This window comes from Salmo trutta, chromosome 29 (genome assembly GCF_901001165.1).
Source record: "Salmo trutta chromosome 29, fSalTru1.1, whole genome shotgun sequence".
NCBI classification, from domain to species: domain Eukaryota; kingdom Metazoa; phylum Chordata; class Actinopteri; order Salmoniformes; family Salmonidae; genus Salmo; species Salmo trutta.
In genome coordinates, this window is record NC_042985.1 from 15,113,685 (window position 1) to 15,125,405 (window position 11,721).

Here is an 11,721-nt window from a genome sequence, read left to right on the forward strand (position 1 = left end):
ACATATAAATATATGGATGAGCAATGACAGAGCGGCATAGGCAAGATGCAATAGATGGTATAAAATACAGTATATACATATGAGATATGAGTATGAGTAATGTGAGTAATGCAAGATATGTAAACATTATTCAAATGGCATTATTAAAATGACTAGTGATACATTTTTTAAAGTGGCCAACGATTTCAAGTCTGTATGTAAGCAGCAGCCTCTCTGTGTTAGTGACGGCTGTTTAACAGTCTGGTGGCCTTGAGATAGAAGCTGTTTTTTAGTCTCTCGGTCCCAGCTTTGATGCACCTGTACTGACCTCGCCTTCTGGATGGTAGCGGGGTGAACAGACAGTGGCTCGGGTGGTTGTTGTCCTTGATGATCTTTTTGGCCTTCCTGTGACATCGGGTGCTGTAGGTGTTCTGGAGGGCAGGTAGTTTTCCCCCGGTGATGCGCACCACCCTCTGGAGAGCCTTGCGGTTGTGGGAGGTGCAGTTGCCGTACCAGGCGGTGATGGGGGGGGGGGGGGGGGTGCTCCCTCTGCTGTTTCCTGAAATCCATGATCATCTCCTTTGTTTTGTTGACGTTGAGTGAGAGGTTGTTTTGCTAACACCACACTCTGAGTGCCCTCACCTCCTCCCTGTTGGCTGTCTCGTCGTTGTTGGTAATCAAGCCTAGTACTGTTGTGTCGTCTGCAAAATTGATGATTGAGTTGGAGGCGTGCATGGCAACGCCTCTTGTCCAAATGGGTTAGGGCAGTGTGCAGTGTTATGGCAATTGCATCATCAGTGGACCTATTGGGGTGGTATGCAAATTGAAGTGGGTCTAGGATGACAGGTAAGGTGGAGGTGATATGATCCTTGACTAGCCTCTCAAAGCACTTCCTAATTGCAGAAGTGAGTGCTACGGGGCGATAGTAATTTAGTTCAGTTACCTTTGCCTACTTGGGTACAGGAACAATGGTGGGCATCTTGAAGCATGTGGGGACAGCAGACTGGGATAGGGAGAGATTGAATATATCCGCAAACACACCAGCCAGCTGGTCTGCACATGCTCTGAGGACGCGGCTAGTCATGCCGTCTGGGCCGGCAGCCTTGCGAGGGTTAACATGTTTAAATGTCTTACTCACGTTGGCCACGGAGAAGCAGAGCCCACAGTCCTTTGTAGCGGGCCGCGTCAGTGGTACTGTATTATCCTCAAAGCGGGCAAAGAAGGTGTTTAGTTTGTCTGGAAGCAAGACGTCGGTGTCCGTGACGTGGCTGGTTTTGCTTTTGTAGTCCGCGATTGTCTGTAGACCCTGCCACATACATCTCGTGTCTGAGCCGTTGAATTTCAACTCCACTTTGTCTCTAACTGACATTTTGCTTGTTTGATTACCTTGTGGAGGGAATAACTACACTGTTTGTTTTCGGCTATAATCCCAGTCATGGTTAAATGCGGTGGTTCGTGCTTTCAGTTTTGCGCGAATTCCGCCATCTATCCACGGTTTCTGGTTAGGGTAGGTTTTAATAGTCACAGTGGTTACAACATCTCCTATACACTTCCTTATAAACTCACTCACCGAATCAGCGTATACGTTGATATTATTCTCTGAGGCCACCCGGAACATGTCCCAGTCCGCCTGATCAAAACAATCTTGAAGCGTGGATTCTGACTGGTCAGACCAGCGTTGAATAGTTCTTAAAACAGGTACATCCTGTTTGAGTTTTTGCCTAAAGGAAGGGAAAGGGAGCAGCAAAATGGAGTCGTGGTCAGATTTGCCAAAAGGAGGGTGGGGGAGGGCCTTGTATACATTGTGGAAGTTAGAGTAGCAGTGATCCAGAGTTTTGCCAGCGCGAGTACTACAGTCAATATGCTGATAGAATTTATGCAAACTGGAAACCATATATCCTGAGGCTGCATTTATTGTAGCTGGGGATTTTAACAAAGCAAATTTGAGAACAAGGCTTCCTAAAGTTCCTTGAGGGCCGTCGTGGTATCGGCTTGAGGAGAGATATACACGGCTGTGACAATAACCGAGGAGAATTCTCTTGGGAGATAATACAGTCAGCATTTGATTATGAGGAATTCTAGATCAGGTGAACAAAATGACTTGAATTCCTGTATGTTGTTACAATTACACCATGAGTCGTTAATCATGAAACACACCCCCGCCCTTCTTCTTCCCGGAGAGATGTTTATTCCCGTCGGCGCGACGTACACTGAATCCAGGTGGCATTATCGACTCCTACAGCATATCCCAAGAGAGCCATGTTTCTGTGAAACAGAGTATGCTACAATCCCTGATGTCTCCCTGGAAAGCAACCCTTGCCCTAATTTAATCTACCTTGTTATCTAGAGACTGGACATTAGCAAGTAATATACTTGGAAGCGGTGGGTGGTGTGCGCGCCACCGAAGTCTGACCAGAGGATCGCTCTGTCTACCTCTTCTCTGGTGGCGTTGTTTTGGGTCAGCCTCTGGAATCAGCTCAAATTCCCTGGGTAGTTCGGACAAAGGATCCGCTTCGGGAAAGTTGTATTCCTGGTCGTAGTGCTGGTAAATTGATGCCGCTCTGATATCTTATAGTTCTTCCCGGCTGGATGTAATAACACTTAAGATTTTTTGAGCTAACAATGTAAGAAATAATACATAAAAAAATAAAATAATAATGCAACATTTCCTAAGGACTAGAAGCGAGGTAGCCCACTCTGTCAGCACCCTTTTATTTTTTTACATTAAATACAGTATAATTGTTTATATTTTTTATAGGAGAAACAGGGCTGGCAGGTAGGATTTAGGTATGATTCCTCTCCCTCTAGCTCACACTCCAGTACAGTAGGTAGCAGTAATGACCCATAACAGTGGATGCCATCCGCCGATAAACCCCACAAAACAACCGTCGGGTTGTTTTGATGATCTCATCTGCACACGTGACATATCCGCTCTTTTGGCGATTTTGTTGAAGAAGGCAGTGGGGCAGAACCTACCACTGCACTGAGGTATAATAAGAACGGACAGGACAGCCATTTTATTATCATAACAACATCCATGATCCAGCCGAAATTACAGTAACATATTTTTATTCCAGCGCAACCATGGGCCAGTGTGGGATTACTTCATCAAAGACCGTCCTGGTGTTTCTGAATTTAATATTCTGGGTAAGATATCACGAACTTGTTTCAAAACATGTATTTGACGCTAGGTAGTCAAGGTTGAGATTAATTACAGTACGCAACAGAAATTGCTAACGTTAGCTGCAGCAAAGGGAGGCGTCTGCTAACATCAGCTAGCTCACGTTAATTCTCTACAAAATGAGTATGTGGAGCTTTCCAACCATCTTGTCTAGTTTGTTTATTAAAATATACATTGTTTCTGAAATGTATGTTTTGCTGTTATTGTAAGCACGGGTAGAACAAGGACAGGTAGCCGGCAGATCCGACCCGTTGGTGGGCAGGACAGCATTCCTGTGTATATAAGACACTTTCCGTAAATGGCTGCTGTTGCCACATGTTAGCTAACATGTGGAAGAAAACGTCTGAACGACTACTAGTTTTAATTATACAATCTTCTCAGCGTAACAGTTGGGATAATGGGACAATTCGGAGTACAACACATTTCCCATCCCTGGATTAAAGTACATTTAACGAGTTATATATCGCGCCGGCTTCGCGGTGTCAGAGACTAATGCAGCTGTGAGCAAGCGTGTCGGATCTGCTGGCTAATGCCGGACAGGCATTTGCCATTGTTGTTAGCTCTAGCTTTTAGCTAGCTAACCGTCTGACATTTAATGCTGCAATTTGTTGCATGAAACCCCGTTAGATTGAATGAAATACTGCATAACGGTGGGTAAGACTATATGCACGATTGTAGTTTGTGCCAGTCAGTTTAGCAGAAAACGTATCACCACAGAGAATAATGAAAAACATTTGGTATCACTGTGAGAGACCTAGCTAGCCTTCTAGCTAACGCCTAGCCGCCATGTGCCGATGTCCCCGACATTTCATTGCAGTATCAGTGTTTTCACAAGTTAGCATTTCATATTGTTTAGGCCTAACCTCTCACCCAATCTCATCTGATAGTAGCCTGACTACTCACACAAAATTATTACGCTGCTCTATCGTTCGCGACATACTTTAATTACCGAGAAGAAACTAACGGGCGTAGAGTTTGGGCCGAGCAAGTAGTCTGGGTAGCAGCCAGACAAATCTGATAGTGCTTGGTAATACAGTGTGCTGCAATGTTCACTTAGCTTAGTTTTACATGACTGAGGATTCCCGTTTTTGTTTTTTTTAAAACAACATTTCCAATTGCAATATAATAGCAAAAAAACATAGGACATCACTACACATGTATTTTTCTCTGAGGAAACATAAAATAGCATTAAAGTAAAATCCCAATACATGAATTGCCAGTGACAACAGCTTTAAAAGTTAAAGTATGTTTTTAAAAACATTGACTAATTGTAGATATTTTATTGAATTTCAAGGGAAAATATATTGCATTTAAGGACAGATTTCAAGTAGTTTTGTTTTTATTTGAATAACATTGTCTCATTGTAAAAACCTGGGTCATATTAATGAAATAAAACATTTTAATTACTTAACTGACTCCAAAATAACTTCAGTCACACTTTATCACAAAAAGGCATATGTCCTCTTAAGTCCATGAATTTAGACAAGTTATTGCAAGGGTATATTTTGTGCAAGTTTTTAAAGTGAAACTGAGGATACCCTTGCTACACACCAGCAGCTAGCCAGTGACCACATACCAACATTGTTTTAACAAACACACATAAAGCTATGTCTCAGTCTGCACACAATATTGGAGTTTCTTTCTGATAAGCAAAAAAACGTTTGATGTTACATGCCTCACCCAGACTCTTTCTCTTGCTCTGTCTCCCTCTCACTGCCCCCTCTCTAGGCTGCAGCTGGAATTCTGTGTTACATTGGAGCCTATGTGTTCATCACATATGATGACTATGACCACTTCTTTGAGGATGTGTACACCTTGATCCCAGCCTCCATTATAATAGCAGTCGGGACTCTGCTATTTATCATTGGGCTGATTGGATGCTGTGCCACAATACGGGAAAGCTCCTGCGGACTAACAGCTGTAAGTATTGAAAAGCACATGGATACAAATGTAATTTGTATAATGCAGGTAAAGGTAATTTCTAGTCTTTGGACTAGATATTGAATTGATCATATCTCTTCTCTTTGCTCTGCAGTTTGCTGTCATTCTCCTGCTGGTGTTTGTCACAGAAGTTGTTGTGGTTGTTATTGGCTATATCTACAGAGCTAGGGTTAGTATTGGCCTACTGTCTAGTGTCTTATCACACAATAACAATAGAAAAGCGTGAATGGGAATGCAGTTTGTTAGAATTTAATATGAATGTTACAATTCTTGCACAGATTAAATTGATGTTGTTGCTTGTACTCAGGTGGAAGATCAGGTGAACCACTCCATTCAGAAGGTGTATGATGAATACAATGGCACCAACACAGATGCCCCCAGCCGTGCCATCGACTATGTGCAGAGACAGGTGACAGATTTATTTCTCCTGACATGTTTTTTAAAAGATGACTATAGATGAATTTGCAGGTACCTACAACAGTCTCACTCTCTCTCCCCGTCTCTCTCCCACCCTCTCCCCCGTCATAGCTTCACTGCTGTGGCATTCACAACTACTCTGACTGGAGGAATACTCGCTGGTTCAAAGAGTCCAGAAACAACAGTGTTCCAGTCAGCTGCTGTAAACCCAACATCAGCAACTGTACTGGAACCATGAGCCGGCCTGGTGACCTCTACCCAGAGGTAAGAGAGAACACGCACACCCAAGCGTTTCCTTTAGCCGGTAAATAGCCCAATGAAAATAAATATTGTCTATAAATGGACCTTTGTAGCTCAGTTGGTAGAGCATGGCGCTTGTAACGCCAGGGTAGTGGGTTTGAATCCCAGGACCACACCAAAGTAAAATGTATGCAGGCATGACTGTAAGTCACTTTGGATAAAAGTATCAGCTAAATGGCATTTATTACAAATCCCATTGGCTACGCATAGTGATTGGTTCAGGTTGTCTTTCAATCGCATCATCTCTCTACTATGCCTGTCTGTCTTGAGAGTGCGCTCTCAGTAGAGAACTTACAGCATTGTATCAACTGGTACCGGCCCACAAGGTTTCCTGTGCCAGTCAATCTGAAAAGTGTTCACTGTATTTTAAAGAGAATTTACAGACATCATACAAGTCCACCAATGAGGAATATTTAGATGAAGTCATTTTGCTTCCCCCCTCTTCCTCCTAATCTAATGCTTAATCAATTATCTTAAAATGCTGGATACCGTGCAAATCAAGTTAGCTAGTTGGCTAACAAGGATGGAGGCACAGAACTTATTTTTAAATTAACACTGAAACAGGATATTGTGCAAGGAGCTAACGTTCACTTCGTAGGCCCTCATTTCTCCTTGCATATTTATTGTAGTCACTTGCATGTGGTGTCAATGAATTGTCAGTGGGCACTCCTAGAAAACCATTACCTAACACATGACGGCATTCAAATGGGAATCTATTTGATTTGGTTGGACATTCGACCGGCACATTTCCTTCCTAAAGAAAATACTGACATACACACACATGTTTTTAATATTTGTATTTTTTCCTCTAGGGCTGTGAAGCTCTTGTTGTGAAAAAGCTGAAAGAAATCATGATGTATGTCATTTGGGCTGCTCTGACCTTCGCTGCAATACAGGTAAACAAATATAGGCAGGTAGCCTAGTGGTTAGAGCGTTGGACATGTAACCAAAAGGTTGCAAGATCGAATCCCCGAGGTGACAAGGTAAAAATCTGTCGTTCTGCTCCTGAACAAGGCAGTTAAACCACTGTTCCTAGACCGATATTTGAGTCCTTCTGTAATAACATCTGAACCAGGTGCATGTTAACTAGAGCTGCAGTAATGTCCTCCTGCAGTGGGAGTCTCTAGTCTAGTAGGCCTTGATCTGCTGCTGAGAAGCTGACCTGATTGTGTCAAATCGCTTTTTCAATGTTTCAACACTACCTTACGGGGACATCACAACATGGGTTCTGCTGACCAGTCACTTCCCTTCTCCTTATGAGGATAACTTGGTCTATTTGTGGAGTCACTGGATGCATGCGATTATGAAATGGATGTTGAAATGCAGTCTCATGAGTCATAATGTAGCTGCAGGTATCCCAAACAGCCACGGTTGTCTCTGGGATGGGGGAGATCAAGAAGAAACATATCCACCAAAAAGGTGTAAAGTGGTAGAAAACTTGAAGTTGAAGCACTCTAGTGGGTTTTAATATAGAGAGCCTTTATTCTCCAGGCATAAAGAGCATTTAAAGACCAACCCTGATGAAGGCATGCGTCACATTGTGCAGGTGTTAATGCTCAATATACCCGGTTAATGAAGACTAGAGTGCCTCGACCTGTGTTTTTTTCCCACCTTTTTTGTAGGTATGATTCTTCTGGTTCTCCTTATTGTTCTCCTTCATTCGAAGAACTTCACTTCACACACCAAGTTCTCTTCAATTAATCAAATCAAATTTATTTATATAGCCCTTTGTATATCAGCTGAAATCTCAAAGTGCTGTACAGAAACCCAGCCTAAAACCCCAAACAGCAAGCAATGCATGTGAAAGAGGCACGGTGGCTAGGAAAAACTCCCTAGGAAAAACTCCCTAGAAAGGCCAAAAACCTAGGAAGAAACCTAGAGAGGAACCAGGCTATGAGGTGTGGCCAGTCCTCTTCTGGCTGTGCCAGGTGGATATTATAACAGAACATGGTCAAGATGTTAAAATGTTCATAAATGACCAGCATGGTCAAATAATAATAATCATTGTAGTTGTCGAGGGTGCAACAAGCACGTCCGGTGAACACGTCAGGGTTCCGTAGCCGCAGGCAGAACAGTTTAAACTGGAGCAGCAGCATGGCCAGGTGGACTGGGGACAGCAAGGAGTCATCATGCCAGGTAGTCCCGAGGCATGGTCCTAGGGCTCAGGTCCTCCGAGAGAAAGAAAGAAAGAGAGAATTAGAGAGAGCATATTTAAATTCACACAGGACACCGGATAAGACAAGAGAATACTCCAGATGAAACAGACTGACCCTAGCCCCCCGGCACATAAACTACTGCAGCATAAATACTGGAGGCTGAGACAGGAGGGATCAGAAGACACTGTGGCCCCATCCGATGATACCCCCGGACAGGGCCAAACAGGCAGGATATAACCCCACCCACTTTGCCAAAGCACAGCCCCCACACCACTAGAGGGATGTCTACAACCACCAACTTACCGTCCGAAGACGAGGCCGAGTATAGCCCACAAAAATCTCCGCCATGGCACAACCCAAGGGGGGGGCGCCAACCCAGACAGGAAGACCACGTCAGTGACTCAACCCACTCAAGTGACGCACCCCTCCCATGGACGGCATGGAAGAACACCAGTAAGTCAGTGACTCAGCCCCTGTAATAGGGTTAGAGGCAGAGAATCCCAGTGGAAAGAGGGGAACCGGCAAGGCAGAGACAGCAAGGGCGGTTCTTTGCTCCAGCCTTTCCGTTCACCTTCACACTCCTGGGCCAGACTACACTTAATCATAGGACCTACTAAAGAGATAAGTCTTCAGTAAAGACTTAAAAGTTGAGACTGAGTCTGCGTCTCTCACATGGGTAGGCAGACTATTCCATAAAAATGGAGCTCTATAGGAGAAAGCCCTACCCCCAGCCGTTTGCTTAGAAATTCTAGGGACAATTAGGAGGCCTGCGTCTTGTGACCGTAGCGTACGTATAGGTATGTACGGCAGGACCAAATCGGAAAGATAGGTAGGAGCAAGCCCATGTAATGCTTTGTAGGTTAGCAGTAAAACCTTGAAATCAGCCCTTGCCTTAACAGGAAGCCAGTGTAGGGAGGCTAGCACTGGAGTAATATGATCAAATTTTTTGGTTCTAGTCAGGATTCTAGCAGCCGTATTTAGCACCAACTGAAGTTTGTTTAGTGCTTTATCCGGGTAGCCGGAAAGTAGAGCATTGCAGTAGTCCAGCCTAGAAGTAACAAAAGCATGGATTAATTTTTCTGCGTCATTTTTGGACAGAAAGTTTCTGATTTTTGCAATGTTACGTAGATGGAAAAAAGCTGTCCTTGAAACAGTCTTGATATGTTCTTCAAAAGAGAGATCAGGGTCCAGAGTAACACCGAGGTCCTTCACAGTTTTATTTGAGACGACTGTACAACCATCCAGATTAATTGTCAGATTGAACAGAAGATCTCTTTGTTTCTTGGGACCTAGAACAAGCATCTCTGTTTTGTCCGAGTTTAAAAGTAGAAAGTTTGCAGCCATCCACTTCCTTATGTCTGAAACACAGGCTTCTAGCGAGGGCAATTTTGGAGCTTCACCATGTTTCATTGAAATGTACAGCTGTGTGTCGTCCGCATAGCAGTGAAATTTACATTATGTTTTCGAATGACATCCCCAAGAGGTAAAATATATAGTGAAAACAATAGTGGTCCTAAAACGTAACCTTGAGCAACACCAAAATTTACAATTGATTTGTCAGAGGACAAACCATTCACAGAGACAAACTGATATCTTTCCGACAGATAAGATCTAAACCAGGCCAGAACTTGTCCATGTAGACCAATTTGGGTTTCCAATCTCTCCAAAAGAATGTGGTGATCGATGGTATCAAAAGCGGCACTAAGATCTAGGAGCACGAGGACAGATGCAGAGCCTCGGTCTGACGTCATTAAAAGGTCATTTACCACCTTCACAAGTGCAGTCTCAGTGCTATGATGGGGTCTAAAACCAGACTGAAGCGTTTCGTATACATTGTTTGTCTTCAGGAAGGCAGTGAGTTGCTGTGCAACAGCTTTTTCTAAAATTTTTGAGAGGAATGGAAGATTCGATATAGGCCGATAGTTTTTTATAATTTCTGGGTCAAGATTCGGCTTTTTCAAGAGAGGCTTTATTACTGCCACTTTTAGTGAGCTTGGTACACATCCGGTGGATAGAGAGCCGTTTATTATGTTCAACATAGGAGGGCCAAGCACAGGAAGCAGCTCTTTCAGTAGTTTAGTTGGAATAGGGTCCAGTATGCAGCTTGAGGGTTTGGAGGCCATGATTATTTTCATCATTGTGTCAAGAGATATAGTACTAAAACACTTTAGTATCTCCCTTGAGCCAAGGTCCTGGCAGAGTTGTGCAGACTCAGGACAATGGAGCTTTGGAGGAATACCCAGATTTAAAGAGGTGTCCGTAATTTGCTTTCTAATGATCATGATCTTTTCCTCAAAGAAGTTCATATATGTATTACTGCTGAAGTGAAAGCCATCCTCCATTTGCGAATGCTGCTTTTTAGTTAGCTTTGCGACGGTATCAAAAAGAAATCACGTGTGATGGCATGGCATGGCATGGCACAAGGCAGGGACAGAAACTCTGCACTACTGTCGCTCTAGGAGTAGGACTCCTGGAAATTCTAGTCTTTCACAACAAGACTGAGTATCTGGCCAGTGCACGTGACATTTTATTCTGGGTGCAGCGATGATGATAATGCTAACTATGCATACTGTTGTACTCCTCCTTCTGCCTGTAGATGCTGGGGATGCTGTGTGCCTGTGTGGTGCTGTGCAGGAGGGGGCACGACCCGGCCTATGAGCTACTGGTCACCGGAGCAACCTACGCATGAGGAGGACACCGGCCTGGCCCGCACCAAGGGCTCCACCAATAAGAATAAAGAAAAGAAGCCTCAACTGACATGTCCACAATTTGTAGTTTTCAGCAGTAGTAAGCTCAAGCACACCTTGCACAGGATAACTATTGGGTATACACTGGTGATTTTGGGGGGGGTCTGTGAAAATAATTATTTATTGAACATGCTTTGTAACTTTATTTTAAATGTTTGTTTTTTAGACACTACGAAAGTTGTTAAATGGCAAATAGATATTGTTGTTTTTCTTTTGCTCAAGAAATACAGCCTTGCCTATTTTCTTTTCCCTTTTGGGGACCATGGGAGGATTAGGGGCTCTTTATAGAAGAGAACTACTGTTCAGCTCAATATGTGGAATGTACTCCTTTCTCATGTGTCAGTTTGCACTATGACTAGAGCTCTGGAGGTATTTAAGGAATATTTAATCATGTGAATATTAGAAGTACCTTTATCTATGAGGGACCCTGTAGTTTACCACTAAATTGTGAGTCAGTCAACCCATCTCCAGTCTCCATTCATAGGTAGTGTAGAGGTACTTTACCAGTGTTACCTAAGACCCATGTGTAGATAGAGCTTTGTGTTACAAGTTGGTACATATGTAGGTGTTTTCCGACACACACATTCTAATACCACGTATGAAAGGGAAGGGGTGAATCTCAATTGTATTTTCTTGATTCCCTTGTCCTCTCTCCTTGCCTCCTTTTTAAAATGCACTGGAGGAGAAGATCCAAGTGGAGAAACCTCAGATCTGTGCATTGAGAAGCTGAGGAGGGAGGACATGAGGAATACAATTGAGTCACTCGAGATTCAAACCTGCCTGGGAATTTGATGTAAACCACCAAAGAATTGGGTCTGGGACTGAGGGAGTCACTTTTGTTTTGTATTTTTGTGGCATTGTGTATTATTTTTCAAACAGAAGTTGATATTTAGACTTGTAGCATTGCAGAATATAATGTGAAACAAAATCATGTAAATATATTGTGGAGAGGAAAGAACTTTGATTGAAATAAACCTCCTAAATGTAAACTAAAACATGT

General features: G+C 43.3%; 1 protein-coding gene across 2 annotated transcripts; it reads left to right on the forward strand.

The window, feature by feature from the left end:
- The first annotated feature begins 2,915 nt into the window (after window positions 1-2,915).
- LOC115166994 (tetraspanin-3-like) lies at window positions 2,916-11,716 on the forward strand. 2 transcript variants are annotated; one of them, XM_029720991.1, is made up of 8 exons: window positions 2,949-2,967; window positions 3,057-3,126; window positions 4,889-5,080; window positions 5,196-5,270; window positions 5,409-5,510; window positions 5,630-5,782; window positions 6,631-6,714; window positions 10,571-11,716. In XM_029720991.1, the coding sequence occupies exons 2-8, from the start codon at window positions 3,064-3,066 to the stop codon at window positions 10,661-10,663; spliced, it is 762 nt and encodes a 253-aa protein (XP_029576851.1). In that variant the 5' UTR covers window positions 2,949-2,967; window positions 3,057-3,063; the 3' UTR covers window positions 10,664-11,716. The 2 variants fall into 2 exon arrangements, with proteins under 2 accessions (XP_029576850.1, XP_029576851.1); XM_029720990.1 differs by having other exon boundaries at window positions 2,916-3,126.
- The last annotated feature ends 5 nt before the right edge of the window (window positions 11,717-11,721 follow it).